Source organism: Zootoca vivipara, chromosome 13, assembly GCF_963506605.1.
Source record: "Zootoca vivipara chromosome 13, rZooViv1.1, whole genome shotgun sequence".
NCBI classification, from domain to species: domain Eukaryota; kingdom Metazoa; phylum Chordata; class Lepidosauria; order Squamata; family Lacertidae; genus Zootoca; species Zootoca vivipara.
The window spans coordinates 26666251-26685422 of NC_083288.1; the positions used below are offsets into that span (position 1 = coordinate 26666251).

The 19172-nt window shown below is 43.7% G+C and overlaps 1 protein-coding gene across 24 annotated transcripts in view; it reads right to left on the reverse strand.

Annotated features, from left to right (window-relative positions):
* The window catches only part of MAPT (microtubule associated protein tau), a 73556-nt gene that overhangs the window by 11609 nt on the left and 42775 nt on the right, over window positions 1-19172 (reverse strand). For 14 of the 24 annotated variants that reach the window (XM_035134936.2, XM_035134926.2, XM_035134934.2 and 11 more), the window contains 7 exons: window positions 17058-17113; window positions 15000-15197; window positions 13678-13804; window positions 12398-12451; window positions 11358-11623; window positions 5993-6085; window positions 648-729 (listed from right to left, as the gene is read on the reverse strand). In XM_035134936.2, the coding sequence (XP_034990827.1) occupies window positions 648-729; window positions 5993-6085; window positions 11358-11623; window positions 12398-12451; window positions 13678-13804; window positions 15000-15197; window positions 17058-17113 (876 nt within the window). Of the gene's footprint in view, window positions 1-647; window positions 1497-5992; window positions 6086-11357; window positions 11624-12397; window positions 12452-13677; window positions 13805-14999; window positions 15198-17057; window positions 17114-19172 lie in introns of all 24 variants that reach the window. The other 10 variants (XM_035134943.2, XM_035134942.2, XM_035134932.2 and 7 more) reach the window with 5 other exon arrangements.

The window sequence follows — 19172 nt, forward strand, 5'->3', positions numbered from 1 at the left end:
CCTCTGTAGGAGGGCTTTTGGAGTCATTCCTGTAAGAGGCATGCACATGAAATTATTAAGTACTAACCCATTAATCATTAATATATAAAGTTTATAATAACCTAAAAAGTTATGCAACTATGTTATCTTTGTCATGCATCTAGACTTTTCTAGAAAAACCCTGTGAACCAATAGTTGACAAAAATCATGTAGATGATCAATTCCAATATTTTGCAAACATTTCTCTCTCTCAGACAGAACTTAATATAGTGGTACCTCTGTGCATGGGATCCGTTCCGGAGCTCCGGTCGGATCCCGAGGTGTGTATATCCCGAGGTGCATGCATCCAGAGGGGTATGCACGACAAAACCCGGAAAAATACTTCTGGGTTTGCTACGCACGTGTCCCAAAGGATACGTAACTGGAGGTGAACGTAAGTAGAGGTACCACTGTAGAGGCAAGCTTTACATGGAAAGCAAACTATCTTTTATCATTTCGCAGTTGTAATTACTTCCTCTTCTACCTATCATTGTCCTTCTTTCCCTCCTTTCCCCTTTCCTTTGTCAATGTCTGCAAAAAAGCAGAACAAAAAAGCTATTGGGTCCCAGCCCCTTTAGAGGTCCAGTAAGAAACTGTTGTTTTTAAAAAACATATATAGTCACCATTACCTGGTCTGTGATGAATGTTGTCCAAGGAACCACATTTGGACGTTATGTGGCTGAGATCCACTGGCTTGTAAACAATTTGTACCTGTGAGGACAAAATTAAAGAAGTGCACAGAATGTTTGGGGCTGGAATTTATTTCAACTTGAAATAGTTTGTCTCCCCAAGATATGCAGAAAAAGTGAGACAGACGACACACTGGAACCCAACTGGAGAAGAAATGCAGTTTGAAAAGCTGTCTAAAAGATTAATCATTCAAGCACAGGCAGAAAGAAAGTTTTTCACCAGAAACTGTGACGTCAAAGCACGCGTTGTAGCAAAATCTCCCACCAAAGGCATGCATATTTTTTCTTTGATTGATTTTATGAAATTCAAATAAAAGTAACAAGGATCATCATATAACAGGAAAAGTAGATTGTATGACATATTTTTGTTGTAGTAATTCATAATAAATCTGTTCTATATATTTATATTTAACCTTTTTGTTCCAATATTTTAAGAATTTAAGAAAATGGGCAGTTGTTCAAAAGGTAATGAAAAAGACATTTCTTTTATACTTGTAAGCATTTTTATCTACAAAGATTAAAAATGTCCGGCAAGATCACCACATGTGGCTATAGTCAACATTATCCTTATTGCATTTCCACAGCATGCACAAACTCTCTATCACACCTCCAGAGGAAGGAGGTGGGAAAGCAATGGGAACGGAAGATGCTCAAGCGAGAGAGGGAGAAAGGGGGTGAGCAGACAGAGGTATAATCAAATAAGATATGCTACAGAGAAAATATAAAAAAACAGAAACAGAATTAAATACCTTTTTCTGATGTAAAACTTAAGGTTTATGTCCACAAAAACTGAAACAACAGAAATAGTCAATGTGCATTGAAAGGGTTGGTTTTTTCCTAAAAGGATCTTTTCAAAATGTTGCAACAGAACAAAGGTATCTGAAACAACATGGAGACTGAAACCACACTGTGGAAAAGATTAATTTTTTCCAGAAATATTTTCTTAACGCATGCATTCACAGCAAGAGTGAAACTTCTGATGAAATTTCATCAAATTTGCTGATGTCTACCCAGCCCTCAAAAATATGCACTGAATTTTCAGAGCTTCATTTGGATATGATGAATACCATCACATAATTTGGGTGTGTAATATTCCTTGCTTTGAATGTTCTATTAAAAATAATTACAATCACAGCACAATTGTGACACATTGAACCATTTCACTTAAATAGTGATCTATGCAGTACAGGGAGAGGAATACTAAGGTATTTAAACAAAGCATTTCTGAACCTTTGAATGGCATACACAAGCTAGCAAGTGTACAACATGCACAAAAGGTACAGATAAAATTGAATTAGTGGTTATTGGGTTACAAGCATTAATGACATTGTGGAAAGGAATACAATCTGACTAGAGGCAAATGGTATTCAGGGTTTCTTGTGGGCTGTAGGTGGGGCAGTATCTTCCTAGTCCATCCCTGTGCAGTCTGCTGAAAATCAGACTGAGTGTCAAAGTGCCTGTCATCCTCTCAGCTACCAGGCAAAGGAAAGTTCAGCATTTAGAACTGCAACCTGCAATGGCTGAACAGGTTGCAGGGTAAGCCTCTCAGACAACAAGCATTGTTTTATCTGATGGTGGTACCTCTTCCAAGCCCCTGAACTTGAACCCTCCAGCTGGTCACTGGGCATTTTCGTCCTGCTCCCAGTCATCCAAAGCAGTATTTTAGAGGTCTCAATTCTCAGTGGCCCTTTCCATGCTGTGCTTGGAAAGACTACTCCGAACCGTTAGAATCGTTTCTGGATTCTCACCTACATCCAAAACATCCTGGAACTAAGAAGCCATCTTGTTCAAAAAAGAACATTGGAAAATCTCCAGTAAACTGGGGATTAAGGTAAGGTTTAAGAGGTGCCTTCTTGCTCTCAGCCAACACCTCTTTTTAAGTTTTCTGGGACCACACCTACCTGCAGGAGGCTTTTACCACTCCCATCATGCAATTCAAAAGTTCCCCTCTAGCACGTCTTGTTAGTGAAGAAGGCCAAAGATGAAGCATACAAGGGCTTGGCCTCAGTTCTCCAATTCTATGTATCTTATTAGTGGCTTTTTTCTTTTTTCACAAAAGTAACTCAAAGCAACTTACAACAATATATAACACATACATTAAAACCAACATAAAACAAAGAAGGGGGGGGGGAAATCATGTCCACATCCAAAGGCTGTACAAATGGGAAAGTATTCAAAACAAGCAGATACCAAAATTTCTCCGTTGACTCTGCCTTAACTGTAGGATCTAAGTCAGAATGGGTAAAAACATTTCTGCCCAAGAAGGGTCCGGGATATTGGTCACAGCCACTATCAAGTTGCCTCCTATCTGTAGAAGAATCAAGATTTAACAGCCCTTTGACTGCGAGAAAGTGCCAGAACAGTTGGCAAAATAGTGATAGAATAGTGCGGCCACAGAGTAGATTGTACTATGAAATGCTAATAGTCTATAGTACAGTATCTAATCTGCTGATCAGATTAATGCAAGTCTACTATCACTACCACTTTAAGAGTCACCCCATTGGTTCATTCCTTCCAACTTCACAAACGAAGGGGCTAGCTCAGCTCCCCAAGAGAGGAAGGGCATTTGGGGTGAATCAAGCCCCTAGCCTCATGAGGCCTTCAGAAGAATTGCCCAGTTTGGGTGAAAGGAAACTCTTCCCAAGAGCCATCGAAAAATCATTTAGGATCCATCAGTCTCCTGGAGCAGGCTGTCCTAATAGGTCTTCCAACCAGCCTGAGTTCTGGGATCCCACCAATCTTTTTAAAGATGAGTCTAAACTATCCTGAACATCGCAAAGATTCCTCTGTAAACATATTTCTCTTATCGTATTTTTTAATCTGTTTGCATTTGGTGAAAGCTGTGACGGAAGGAGAGACATTTTGGTATGCATTGTTGAGCACAGGATGAGAAGCACCCAGTGGGAAATCATGGATTTGGTGTTGCGTAGCTTAGTGCTAGAATGAACACATATATACGGCACAGGGTGGGGAAATAGATAGGAAAAAGTATCAGGAGAGACCACACAAACAGGCACCTGTTTTCTCTGGCTATGTTCTATAGTAGGCCCTTCTTACATATGCACCTCAGGAGGCTCTTCAACTCAATCTTGTGACAAAACGTGCAGCCTGTCTTCCTAGTTCAGCACATCTTAAGCATAGATCAGTAAAAATCTGCTTATATTTCATATAGAAGTCAGCTCAACTCTGTATTTTGCTAGGCAGATGGTCTTCACCTGAGAGCACATTTCCATCCTGCCTGCCAAGGTCAATAGGTTAGACTTCATGTGTACTAGATAGAAATACAGTACTGTAATTGTTTTGCACAGAATCCAAATCCAGTATCATAGCAAAGGGAAGGAATGACACCTATAAACCTATTAATCACTGTGAATCAGCTCTGAAACTCTTCAAGATCCAAGTGTCTTTGAAATGTCTGAATTGCTCCAAATAAATCACATGGACTTATCACATAAATCCCAAAGAAGCATTTTCAATAAAAGGGGAGCAGCCTAGGCTTTTCCTGGGGTGATCCAATTTGTTTTGTAAACAAAGAAGTCTTTGCTCTCTGGCTCTAAAAATAGAACAAGAACGCCATTCCAACCTCCAGGATGGTGTATTGCAGTACTATTTTGGTGTTTACTGTCTCATATGTCAAGGGACACAGGTGGCGCTGTGGGTTAAATCACAGAGCCTAGGGCTTGCTGATCAGAAGGTCAGCAGTTTGAATCCCTGCAACGGGGTGAGCTCCCGTTGCTCAGTCCCAGCTCCTGCCAACCTAGCAGTTCGAAAGCACGTCAAAGTGCAAGTAAATAAATAGGGACCGCTACAGCGGGAAGGTAAATGGCGTTTCTGTGTGCTGCTCTGGTTCGCCAGAAGCGGCTTTGTCATGCTGGCCACATGACCTGGAAGCTATACGCCGGCTCCCTCGGCCAATAATGCGAGATGAGCGTGCAGCCCCAGAGTCGGTCAGGACTGGACCTAATATTCTTGCATTGTCGGGGGTTGGACTAGATGACTCTCAGGGTCTCAACCCTGATTTGTCTGTGTCAAGCACATGACTGTATTACACGCTCCTAAATTTTTGACCTGGATGCTCAAATTCTAGCACCTTCAAAACTCAGCCTTTAGAAAGGCATATTTCTTCTTGGTTGCAGAGGAATGTTTAGAAACCAGAGTTGGGCTGGGCTGGCGTGCCAATGATCAGCAGACAGAGCTTGTGCGTCATGTGCTTACTCTCCATTTTCCCTTGTTCTAATAGCAAACTTAGAAATGGAGCCAGAAGAAGAGGGCCACTGAGAAACAACAAAGAGGTACCAGCCTGCTTAAGAGAATCCTGCAGTTCAGAGAAGTACAAAAGAAAACCATTTTTCTAACCAAGAGGGATAGCACCCCACCCCACCCAATTGGCACAGTGAGCACCAAGTATGTTTAGTGGTCACCAGAACCTACTGAACATTGCATATCAGTTGTATAAACAAAAAAAAAACACAAAGTGTAGGGGAAGAGTGAATTGGCTTGCTTGAGCCCCTAACAGCTTATACTGTTTTGGAGGAAAGCATCATGACTGGAAATATGGACAAGAGAATTCCTATTAGGTAATAATATCTTGCAACATTTTGTTGCAAGACCCTCCTGTATCCTATATATACCATTTCTCCCATATCCCCTCAATTCTACTAGATACAGAACACTAAACACTTTCCTTTTCTGCCTTTCCCTCTGCTCCCAAAATCCTCACTAAAAATAATAAAATTCCCCCGAAAACTCGTAACATGGAAGCAAAATAAATTATGCAAAGTAAGCCTAAGGGAAATGATTCATTATTTTATCCAATTTGCATATTTTATTTTGGGGAAACAAGGAACATGTGCTTCCTTGATGAAGAATTTGGATTTTATATATATATATATAAAATGCTGCTTATATGTGTCCATGAACACACCACACTTTTAATCAGCTTTCCATTTGCAATACACGCTGCACCTTCATTTTCCATCAACTATCTGAGTCAGAAAGTGTAATTTCTGGGGTAATTTGAACACTATGTATTGAGAAGGCAGCCGCTTAAATAATATTGCCTCCAGTTCAATACCCAATTAGCTCAATGCACATCTCCATACAGCTAACTCTGCTGGAGCTTTAATCAAGCCATATTTTCACTGGTAACAGGTTAATTCACTACACAGCATCAATAGCTGTCTGATTGTACAGACAGCATTGGTGTTTCAGGGTTAATGCACAAGTCATGCCACTTATAATAAGTTAGATTATTATAGTGCATTGAATGGTGTGAAGGTACTCACACTGCCTCCTCCTGGGGTATGTTTGATATTATCCTTTGATCCACACCTGGATTGGACATGGCTAAAGTTCAGCTTCTTATTAACCACCTGCACCTTTGATAGCCAGAAAAAGAATATGAGTGACAACTGCTAACATCCACAATTATCCTTTCGAGTAGAGATTTTTTTCCCCATTTTGTAGCAGTCATCTAAGACAAAGAAAGAAGCAAGGGACTTTTCCCTTGGGACAAATGCCAGTTCCTTGCTTTGAAGATGAAGCTTCAAATTTCAGCTTACGCAGTGGCGAACGTCCTACAGTCAGGCCTGAAATTAGTACAGTGTTTAAAAGAACAAACAAAAACAAAACAAAATCATGACATAGGCTGCCCCATTTCTAATACAGAGATATTTGTCCTAGCACAGGACTGCAACAAAGTGTTTATATGAACAATATAAAGTAAAACAAAAGCAACTGTTCTAGTTACAGGTAGGTAGCCGTGTTGGTCTGAGTTGGCTAAACTGTGTTTGCTTATTGGTTGGACAGCCAGGGTAAATTACTGTTAAGGGTGGTGTATAATAAATGCAGTTAATGGCTCTCTCTTCTGCTATGTCCATTGACATGGTAAATGCTGCTAGGATAATCATATTCACCTCCTAGTCGTTGCTAGCACCACAGAATAACCATTATATTTGGAAGCACATCAAACTTTCACCAGACTTTAAAAAGGGCTGTCAATCTGAAAGCACCCTAACCCAACTGTTGTTCTCTCTCTCTCCCTGAAAGCCTCATTCAGAACTGCAACGGAGTTTCCACACATCAAGGAATATACTACAGTATAGTACTTGGGCATGGCATAGACATATGGCTGGAGAAGCAAATATTTAACACAACAAGCCATTTTAAATAAATTCGAATACTATTTTTTAAAACTGGGCTTCAGTGCTTTTAAAATTTCAACAGTATTACATAATTACTGTAAAAAAATAATGCTTAAAACTAGAACAAAAATATTTTAAAGTGAGCATGGGGGAAGCGACCAATACAGTGGTACCTCGGTTTACGAACACCTCGGGTTACGAACTTTCGGTTTACGAACCATCGAAACCCGGAAGTAAGTAACCCGAGGTTTCCGAGGCCCATGAAGGCCTCCATGGAGGCATCAGAGCGTCCGCGACTGGGACACAGCCACAGAAGCGCTCCGATGCCTTCACAGAGGCAAACTGCACAGAAAGGAGCCTTTCCCCGACACGAGTGCCCTGCGCTGCGGCCGCCTCTCAGTCAAGGCGGCTGAGTAAAGCGCGGGAAACGGGGGGGGGTTTCTCTTCGGAAGCTCTTACCTCGCGCTTAGAAAAGGGCTTCCAGCAGCAGTAGCAGCAACAGCAGTGAGAGGCTTTGCGAGTCGTTTCGCTGCACGGCGGTGGCAGCGCTCGCAGCTCTCCTTCACCGTCGTGCTCCTGCGACGTCTCTCCACCTTCGGCGTCGCGCTCCTGTGGAGAGGCGTCGCAGGAGCGCGAAGGTCCGCTTCTCTTGAGCCTTCACCGTCGTGCTCCTGCGACGTCTCTCCACCTTCGGCGTCGCGCTCCTGTGGAGAGGCGTCGCAGGAGCGCGAAGGTCCGCTTCTCTTGAGCCCTCCACGAGGCCGGCTCAAGGGAAGCGGCCTCACGGAGGGCTCAAGAGAAGCAGACCTTCGCGCTCCTGCGACGTCTCTCCACCTTCGTCGTAGCGCTCCTGTGGAGAGGCGTCGCAGGAACGTGACAGCGAAGGCCCGCTTCCCTTGAGCCGGCCTCGCGGAGGGCTCAAGAGAAGCGGACCTTCGCGCTCCTGCGACGCCTCTCCACAGGAGCGTGACGCCGAAAGTGGAGAGACGTCGCAGGAGCACGATGGCGAAGGCCCGGCCTCGCGGAGGGGTCAAGAGAAGCGAGGCCGGGCCCTCACCATTGCGCCCCTGCGGAGTGGAGAGGCTCGGGGTTGAGAGAGCCGCCATTGCCGCCGCCGCTCCAACCAGAGCCAGGCGCACCACGAGCCACCCCGGCCAGTCCTGGCGTCTGGTGGTGGCGGCGGCTGCTCTGAGGAGGAGGAAGGTCGCCCGGCCGGCACCGCAGAGAGAGGGGGAAGGAGAGCTGCGAGCGCTGCCACCGCCGTGCAGCGAAACGACTCGCAAAGCCTCTCACTGCTGTTGCTGCTACTGCTGCTGGAAGCCCTTTTCTAAGCGCGAGGTAAGAGCTTCCGAAGAGAAACCCCCCCCCCCGTTTCCCGCGCTTTACTCAGCCGCCTTGACTGAGAGGCGGCCGCAGCGCAGGGCACTCGCGTCGGGGAAAGGCTCCTTTCTGTGCAGTTTGCCTCTGTGAAGGCATCAGAGTGCTTCCGTGGCTGCGTCCCAGTCACGGACCCTCCATGCCTCCGTGGAGGCCTCCATAGGCCTCGGAAAGCTCTTGGTAGAAAGTAAAATTATTGTTAAATTGCTGCTTTAGGGGGTGTTTTTCATCGCCTGGAACGGATTAATCCACTTTCCATTATTTTCAATGGGAAAGTTTGCTTCGGTTTATGAACGCTTCGGTTTATGAACAGACTTCCGGAACCAATTGTGTTCATAAACCGAGGTACCACTGTAGTGATAAAATGGCACTCAATACAAATATTCAAATAACATGCATATTTTTTAAAACATTTTTTTTAAGTTGCATTAAAACTCATTTTAAGTTGAAGCACTATTATACTAATGTTTTTTAAAAAAATAAAAATAAAGGAGAAATAGTGCTAATTTAAAAAGAGATCCCCACCCATCAATGACACCTATCAAAAAAGTAATACTGTAATGAAGTGTACCAAAGTACAGATGCAGACAGACAGACAGGCCTGCCTAATACAACATTGCAAACATCAAAACCATACCTTAAAAAAATAATATGACAAGAATAATGCTAAGGTGATTTACACTTGCTAGATTTTCCATAGTCTGAGAAAAGACTGTGCAAACACAAGAGTTACAAGATTTGATGACATTATGTTGCTCCTCTGTAAAATGTAAGTGAAAAAAGCACACTCTAAAAACCTGATGCTGAGCACCCAGTCAAGTAATCTGGGTAATTTGTGGGTGGTGTTTATATTTGCAATAATGGTTACCACTCTATCTACTTACTGTATTTCTTATTCATCCTCACCATAAAGCCCAAGGGTAGGTTACAACGACATTAAGATAAAGCCAAATAAAACCACCAACCCCTAATGGTCATACATTAATTAACAATTTCAAGGCAAGCAAGCTACCATTATGACCAGTAAGCTAAGAACGTCCCTTAGCTACAGACTACTCATATTGTTTTGCAGATACAGAATATTTAGGTCTGGCAATTGTTGCATCAGTGCAGGGAATGGGACAAACCATAGATCCCTAAATTATCCTGGGCTGCAGCAGCCTCATAATAATCCAGCCTTTTAGTTTAGAGCGACCCTTCATAGAATGACTATATATTGTAGTACGGTAGCACTAGAAGGAGCCCACAACTAGATAGAAATTACTTATGAGCAACACAGTACTGCAGCAAACTGAAGACGTGGCTTCAGATTCTGTGCCCCTCTGTGGGCCTAATTCCATGTCACTTTACTTTCTTCCTTCCTCTCTGCAAACTCTCTATGCAAGAGAGTGGAACTAGTCAGTCTGGCTATTGATAAAGAAGCCTTACAGTTTTGCTGAAAGATATTTGTACTTTAGAGGAAGGGAGAATAATACAACTATCTTCCCCACATTAGCCCCCAACATGCCTTCATGTAGGAGAAGGGCCACAGCTCAGTGACAGATCATCTGCTTTGCATGCACAAGGTCCCCAGTCCAATCTCAGAAATCTCCCAGTACGGGCCTAAATGGTGTGAGTTCCTAAGGCAAGGATTGCGGTCTCTTTCTCCCCAGTGCTTGGGGAGAGGAGTGAAGCAGCCAAGATTAGCACTTTGAATTGAGCAGGGAAATTTATTGGTGGCCAATGAAGTCATGTCAGAATTGGTGTAATGAGCTAAGTCCATCTTCCACCAATCAGCAATCTGGCTGAATCAGCTGCAGCTTCCAAAGGCAATCCTACATACCAGTATAACACATTACAGGAAACCTAGAAGTTATCAGAAGTTAGGCTATCCTTGTCCAGATAAGGACATAGCTGAGCCACCCGCCAAAGCTGATGGAAGGCATGCATGGCACCAAGGCAATTGATAATGCCTCTTTCTTAACTAGATGGAGGATAGTGTGTATAAAACCTAGTCTCCTGCACAAAGGTAACATTTAAATGCGTTGCTCTGCTCACTTTTGCCTCTATCACTGATATGTGGCCCAGAAAGGAATGTGATCCTGAAGCTAAGAAAGGTTCTTCACCCCTGTGCTGAAGGAAGATTATCTCTCAGCCCCCTGCACAAGCCTCTTCTAAACACAGCAGGTGTTCTAGCAGTGAAAGTTGTCTACATAGATAAACCTAGCTTAAGGATTTGCCAAGTGACATGTGTATACCATTTATATTCTTCTTTCACATGTTGGTTGGGTACAGCACAGCTCTACCTAACCATGCACTTTCCCTCACCACTGTTGAGTCAGTGATTCTATGACATGGCTTTTAAATATGTGTCACCCCAGCTCTACTCTTGATAAGAGTGTTCCATACATACTCCATTTACTCTATTTGCTCAGATTCCATGTGCTTTCTAACCCTTAGTTTGTACAAATGCACTTAGAGCACAGGGTGATCTGAAAGATGAAACTTCTTCTTTTTGAACAGAGAGGGTGAGGTTGGAACCGGAAAACAGAACTTTTGCAAGTAATGTAACATGGCATGGAGAAGATTGAGCCCATTCACTACTTTGTAGTACAGTGGTTCTCAAGCTATAGAAAAGGCCCTCCAGGGAGGTGGAAAATATCTGGGACAGAAGACAGAGTTCTAGAGAGGGAGAAGATAACACAGTAGGCTCTGCCATAGGCCTTTTCTTCCAAGCAGCAGAAATTTAGTTTTGAAGCAACCAAAATTACAGTGCTGCCCATGGAAGTCTCAAAGTGGCAGCCAGGGCATTTTCAGAGTGTCTGGCCACAGGAGCTGCTCTCCATCCTGCCTCCTTCCCCAGTTGACTAGTTTCAGAAGGAAGTTCGAGGTGCTGTTTTAGTTTTCTTGTAATGCTACTGCTGGGTTTGTGCCCCAGTCAAAAGGTTTTTATACAAAGTAGTGGGCGACACAGAGACATTTGTGCGTAAAGATTCAGGGGACTCACATATTGAAGAGATGGCTGCCGCTACAAGGGTCAGAATGCAATATAAGTTGAGAAGGGGACCAACGGAAGGTAGATAACTTCCCATCTAAATCCAAACTTGTATTTCATTTGCCCACACATAAACACAAGGTGCACTGGATTTACCTTTCCACCCCCTGGCTGATGCTTCAAATTTTCAGTGGAACCAATCTTGGACTTTATATTCTTCAGGTCTGGCATGGGGACAGGGGCTGTCTGCAAGCGGCTCTTGACAGAAGAAGGGGATTTTGGTGGGGTGCGAACCACTGCCACCTTCTTGGGCTCCCTGTTTGGTGGAGTTGGCAGGGAGGGTGTGCGGGAGCGACTGCCAGGAGTTCCTGGAGAGCCAGGGCTGCTGTAGCCACTCCTATCTCCAGACTTTATCGGTTCACCTGCAATTTGAAAATACAATATGTTAAGTAATCATTTAGCTGTTGATTCAAAAGAACCTTCCATACTGTTCAATATGCATGAAGGAATCTAGCTCCACAAGGGAAGCAGAGCAGCAATGGCTGCCAATTTTGTACCAACCACATTTAAAGTTTTGTTGCTGACTTTCAAAGACCTAAACAACTTGGGATCTGGGTACCGGAAGAAACACCTTAACCAGTATAGACCTGCCCAGTTGTTGAAATGCCAAGACGAGACTCTCCTGGCTGGGCCACAACCTGGAGAAATCCACATGGCAGCAAGCAGGGGGAGGATGCTTTCTGTTAGAGCACCTAGCTTATGGAATCATCTCCCCACTGAATTAAGGCAGGAACCAACTTTGGTGAGTTTTTAGCACCTTCTGAAAATACACCTGTTCATCCAGGTCTTTGCCACTGAAAACTGTTCAGCTACTGCAGTTGTTGCCGTTTCTACTGTATTTTAATATGTTGTTTTATTATATCGGCATTTATTGCAGACCGCCCTAAAATTTTAATGAAGAGTGATATGAAAATGTTTTAAATAAAAAAATAAAAACATATGCTATGTTGCATTTTGTACTGTTGCAACTTTCTTTCCAATGGAAAGATGGAAAGATATTTTAAAATATGAATAAAACAACCTTTTACCTACCCAAAAGAATGGTAATTTAAATATCAAGGTTTTACAGAATTTATGGTCAATGCTAGCGGACAGGATTTGTTAGGAATGAAGAGGAAATAGTAAACTTTTTTTACCTCTCTCAGATTTTGATGCTGTGTTAGGGGGCCTTCTTTGCTCCTTTTTGGCAGCTGAAAGAACAAAAAGAACCCCTCCATGAAAAACAATGGTAATCTTGCATCCTGGTTGCTGGGGGGGGGGGAGGAAGGGTAAACTACAGAGATTCCAATGACTATTAGAAAATAAAAGGGAAACAGGGAACGTGCACTAAGGTTGGGGGGGGGAGCACAGGAGGAGGAGCTTAATTAAGCCCTATTTTAACCCTACCTCCAAGCCTGGGTAAACCACTCATTGGGTGACTGTGGGAAAACACATGTATCTGGGGGCGGTAGAAGCAGCACCAGACCAAGACCTAGGCTCAAGGCTTTCCAGCAGGTGCCACTATCAGCATCTTGGTGCAATGAGGTGATTCTTAATATATTATTATTATTATTATTATTATTATTATTATTATTATTATTACCCCGCCCATCTGGTTGGGTTTCCCCAGCCACTCTGGGCGGCTTCCAACAAAATATTAAAAGACAATAGTCCATCAAACATTAAAAGCTTCCCTAAACAGGGCTGCCTTCAGATGTCTTCTAAAAGTCTGGTCGTTGTTTTTCTCTTTGACATCTGGTGGGAGGGCGTTCCACAGGGTGGGTGCCACTACTGAGAACGCCCTCTGCCTGGTTCCCTGTAACTTGGCTGATTCTTTAAAAAGAAGACAAGCTGGTAGCAAAAAACCACCATCATAGGTCCCTTTGTCATCATTGCATTGAGGGTGGTACAAGATGGCAGCCACCTGCTGTCCAATCATCCAGCGCTGAGTGAGATTTGGTTCTTAAGTAGGATTATGGTGGCAGTCAGAGGCAGAAATGGACAGGTTGGCTGGTGCTCCCTGCCCTTTATAAAAGCTCATCTTATGATTTTGAGAAAAGGCTACTTCTCATGTTACTTTTATTAAAATTCCTGCCTTGAGGCCTGTGTCAAATGAACTTTTGCGGTGCTAGGCCACATCAACTTTATGCCACTTTCTTCAGAGGCTTTTCGGGTTCTTTTAAAAGGTTTATCTGCATATGCACAGTTCTTGGTCACATCAACTGCCAAGAAGAATATACTGAGAAAGGACTTGTACTTTCTCTTGATACACTACAAATAAAAGCAAAAACCTGACACCTTTGTATTTGAATGTGAGGGAGCTCAAGTAAACCACAGTTTGTTTGAAGCAATTTCCAGAAAGCAAAATAAAAAAAAAAATACCAAACTGCTATGTGAAACATGATCAACACACACACACACAAAAATCTTCTCTTACCAAGGCTGGGTGGTGTCTTGGGGATGGTGGGAGTTTTGGCAGGGATTCGAGAAGCATTGGCTGGACTCTTCTGATTCTGTCCCATACCAGGACGTGCAGTGGCTATCTTCGTTTTCATATCTGGACCCTGGTGACAGAAATTGAGAAAGGGCAGTATTTATTGACTGCTCATAGACTAAAAAAAGCAGAGTAAATTGCTGTGGATTAAGGGGATTTCCTCTTTATTTACACATTTTCAACCTAAGCCTAAGCCTAAGAAATGGACTCACAATGCCAATACAAGTTTCAAGACTTTACCATGTATTTTTATGAGGCTTGGCATACCAAATGCTATTCTATTCAATTCTACCACTTTCTCATTTGATTTCAGAACATAAATAATGAACAACTTATGTAAAGTAAAACTAATGGCTTGTCCAAAGGCAAAGATCATGATGCGTTGTTCCTACTTAGCTCCTAAACATGCAGGTTTTAGAATAGATATCCACTGTAACAGTACTGTATTACATAATCCCTCTTTCATCCACATTAACTAAATGCACTTATTTCATTATTCCTTTCTGTAGCATAAAAATGCGGTATCCACATGAAAACATGTGTGACTGTTGAATAAATCTTTCAATGTTACGTCACCACAGGAGCAGGTGTGATAACATGCAAATACTGTGCCATCTGGAAAACCTGAGCAACAAGCAACATCAAATGTCTTACGTATCCATTAACTAAATAAAGCTCAGTAATACGCTGGCAATGTCCAGGAAAAAAACATGAATATAAAAAACTGAGAAGGATTTAAGCAGAATAAACAAAGTTGACTAAAGGGAATTTATATTTGCACTTTTCATTTCTTCTCTAAATTGCAAAGATCTGCAGATGTGGGGCAGTTTGTAGTCTAAATAAATAACACTCAATCTAAGCACATTAATGCATCAAGTGGCAATTTATTTGACTTCATTTATGTGCAAATTAAGTACAATATTAAGTGCATTGTGAGGCTGCTTGTTCAACTATTAGAAAGAAGTATTCTTCAGCATAGTTATAATTACTAGTCAATCCTAGCACAATCTCTTAAAATGGGAGAAAAAGGCAATAGATTGGGGTAGTAGTAGCTAGCCATAACCAAGTAAAGTATATTCATATCTTGGTCATTAGGAAACAGTCAGGTAAGTACAAATTACAAACAACAACAACAACCACTTGCATGCAATTTGCTGTACAGTAAATGCACACCCAACCTAATGCAAGGAATCTAAGCAAATGGAAAAGAAATATATTTACCCCAGCCCCACACTCCACCAACTTCTTTTTACACCATTTCTTACCTTGCCCCTTTTCTCTTTTGTTCCTGTACTGGTTGGTCGGGATGCGATAGAAGAGATGCATTTAGGGATGGAGGTTGATACTGAGGACTCAGCAGGGTTGGAGGGTTTTTTCAAAGGGATAGAACTAACAGAGGAGTTTCGTTTGGGAATAATGGAGGATCTACCTTCCAAGATTTTGACAGAGGAAGGTATGGATGTCTTAAAAACATGTGAACAAAATAAAATAAAACCAAAGATCAGCATGAGAAAAATGTAAAAAATAATCAAACTGAAAAAGTGTGGTGGTTAAAGTAAAGTCAGAATGACCAATGGCCTTAAACATGTTAAAAGTAAGTCAAAACCTAACTGAAATTGGCTCTCTATCTCCTGCACTGCACTGGCATTAAGAAGAATTTCAAAGCATCACATCATCTATCTCACCCTTAGAAGGATAGGTTACCAAAATCACAGGTTTTTGAAGAGTACATCATCAAAGGAGCATCTGAAAGTAAAAATGCTCCCAGATATTGCATTTATCAGTTCCGTGGCATTGGTTTCCACCATAAAGAAGAATTCTGGGAGAGGTGGTGACAGCTACATCTAGGAGTGGCTGGCAGGGCAGCACAGATCTGGCTGCCTTGCTCTCTTGCCTTCCAATCACGACATGATGTTGCTGCTTATTGAGAGGGGAAGTAGGAAGGCAATGAGAACTTGGTGTAGGAGGAGTGTTCAACTGGCTCTGCTGCCACACCAGTACCTGCTGAGCTCTCAGTTGCCTTGCCCTCTCCCCCTCCCAGTAAGCAGCAGCAACACGCTGTTTGAAAGCGGGGACAGCAATGCAGCCCCACCTGAGCCAATTTGCCAACTACTACTGGCTCCGTCAATCCCTTTAAGCTTGCAACATAACCTAGAAAAACCACAGATTTTTCCATTTATTGTTTTACTCCCATGGGAATAGCTGATTAGTGTCTGAACAGGTTTCCATTAAATAAAGAAGTTTGCTTCAGCCTCTTCACCGATAAGCCACTTCATTATTACTACTGAATGAGGAAGAAGGGTTTCTGAACTACAATGATCAACAAACAAGCCAGGCTCTGTGGATGTATTGCTATCTACATGGCCAGCAGACATTTTCCAGGCAATCTGTTTGAGAGCTAGGAAGGGGAGAGAGAAGTTAAGTTCCAAAACCTAACCCATAAACAGAGGCTTGGGAGAACAAGCCTTTAAAAAACTGGCAGAATAAAACTGTAGTCCTTCTAGTCACATGCCTTTTCCAGGCAAGTCTGTGGGCCTGTCAAAGCAATCCTTATTTTCAAGCTTCCTGTGGGTGCTCTGATCCATTTTGTGGCTTGCCTTATTTGCTCTTTAGGCAATTCAGTCTTTTCTTTTTGTGTTTCTGATTAATGAGGCAAACAATCCTTTCAAAGCTTGAGTTATAGGGCAAAGTATGACAGCTGCTGATTTTTGTACAGCAAAAAGGGGCTTTCATTCACTATATATTGTTTGTTTGTTTGTTTATTGTTATAGATTTCTATCCCTCTCACCATTAGCCCTAAGTAGGTTACACTTTAAAAGCTACACATAGAAATACACAATAAAATCAAGCTCACATTAAAACGTGTTTAAACTAGTGGGCAGGATTCTCCAAAGCCAGCACCACAGTGAGGAAGAGAGGCTGTCCCTAAAGCGGAAGTTCCACAAACAAGCTTAACGCTGATTACCATACAGAAATGCTTCTCAGAGAAACTCAGGCTTGAATGAAACTAGATGCAAAAGGAGATGTCAAGTTTTACAGCAGCAACTTCCTGTTCACACCTACGGTAGTTTAGTTACACGGAAGAAAGTGGCTTCTCGAGCTTAAAATACTGATTTTAAAGGGATTCTAACTTAGAATTCACACTGGGTCTTGCAAAACAAAAAGTGGTGGTGATGGGGGAAGACAACCAACTGCATTTAAAGGTTTCTAGCAGAAAGCAAAATATTTACTCCATCAAGATACAAGAAAAAATGTTTTAAGGAAGAACCAAGACTGCAGAGAGGATGAATTGCATCCATGTTCATATATGCTTGTCAGCTTACCTTTGGTTTAGGCTCTTCAGTCCCAGTCTCATTTTTGTCTTTGTTGTCCATTCGAGCTGATGAGAAAGGAGAATTACTGTTACATTTTGCTGCGTGGAGGGGTAGCGGTTCTAAAATAGCTTCTGGAGAAGGTAAGCCACTCAGATTGTAACTGTAGCATGCAACTCTCCTCTGCCCTTGCATAAACAGTAGTAGGAAAGCTCAATTCCTTATAGAACTATACTTCTGATTTATAAATTTGCTCTCACTCTTTCAGGCTAAGCTTTAATGCAACAAGCAAGCGTGTTGTGCCTCACACCATCTGGGAAAGCAAAATAAAATAAATAAATATTGCCAGCTGTAGTGAGAATGAAAAAATAATAAGAGTTCCCAACTGATTGGTACCACTTCTGGAAGCTCTTCCAAGTGTTTTGTGTGAAGCTCTGTTTGCAGTGTGATGTCAGGAACTGGCAACAGCACCGTGGCCTTTAACCACTAAAGTAACAGATCACTTTTAATAACCCCAAAGACTTCTAAATACAAGTAGTCCAATAACCTCTGCCTGTCTGCATTAAACTATCTGAAAAAAGCAGCAAACCAGTTAAAGCTGAACCATTTAGTTGGTTCAGGTAGTTTCCACACTCCCTATAATGTAACACCCAAGTTTAACAAAACACTTACTTGGGACAAAAAGTATGATTATGTGTCAAAAGTATTCATGCTCCTCTCTAACAGAATGTTGCTTTACCTGCTTTGGATCAATTCATACAAAACACTAAATCAAAGTTTATCATTTTGATAGGGGATAAAGAAGCTACTAATTAGTTCCAAAGAATACAACCTAGCTAGTGGAAAAATCAGCTCAAACTAAAAAGTGTAAGCCTTGCTTTCAGCTCACTCTAAGTGTAGGGTTCAGTTATAGGCCATAAAGGGCAACATGTAAATTTAGTGAAAGGGTTAAGTTCAGTCCAAGTTAAAAGCTAAAGTTTCAGCTTTCAGGTCAGTTAAAACCAGTTTAAAATAGTTCAGTGGGGGGACCCGACCTTAGGCTTTCAGCTTTAAATTCAGTTTTTATAACACTTAAAATCTATTTACCGTGTTTCCCCCTTTTTAAGGCGTAGCCATAAAGTAAGCCATGGCAGGATTTTTAAACATTTGCTAAACATAAGACATACCCCGAAAATAAGACATACCTCCATGCCATGTGGAGAGAGACCGCCGAGCGCCCCAACCAGCCAGTGGGACTCAGAACGCTGGCTGCAGCAGCAGCAGGAGGAAGCCTGCCGGCTCGGTGCCTGGAGCCAGCTGCTGCAGCGACGAGCGCGCAGAGCACCCGAGCCAGCGGTCTTGCCTCCGCCTGGCCCGACCGAGGAGACCTGCCTCCCCGCCTCCCAGAACCAGTGGCTGCAGCATGGAGCGCGTCGAGCGCTCCGCAGGACCCAACGCTTGTAGTGCTCTGTCGGGCCGGGCGGAGCGCCTGAGCCAGCGGCCTCCGCCTGGCCCGGCCAAGGAGACCTGCCTCCCCACCGCCCAGATCCGGTGGCTGCAGCGTGGAGCGCATTGAGCGCTCCGCAAGACCAAGCGCTTGGAGCGCTCTGTCGGGCTGGGCGGAGCGCCTGAGCCAGCGGCCTCCGCCTGGCCCGGCCAAGGAGACCTGCCTCCCCACCGCTCAGATCCGGCGGCTGCAGCGTGGAACGCATTGAGCGCTCTGCAAGACCGAGCGCTTGGAGCGCTCTGTCGGGCCGGGCGGAGCGCCTGAGCCAGTGGCCTCCGCCTGGCCGGCCGAGGAGACCTCCCTCCCCACCGCCCAGATCCGGCGGCTGCAGCGTCGGGCGCTCCGCAGGACCGAGCGCTTGGAGCGCTCTGTCGCGCCGGGCGGAGCGCCTGAGCCAGCGGCCTCCGCCTGGCCCGGCCATGGAGACCTGACTCCCTGCCGCCCAGATACGGCGGCTGCAGCGTGGAGCGCGTTAAGCGCTCCGCAAGACCAAGCGCTTGGAGCGCTCTGTCGGCCGGGCGGAGTGCCCGAGCCAGCGGTCTCCGCCTGACCCAGCCGAGGAGACCTGCCTCCCCGCCGCCCAGAACCGGCGCAGCGCCAAGCGCTTGGAGCGCCCTGCCAGGCCGGGCGGACCACCTAAG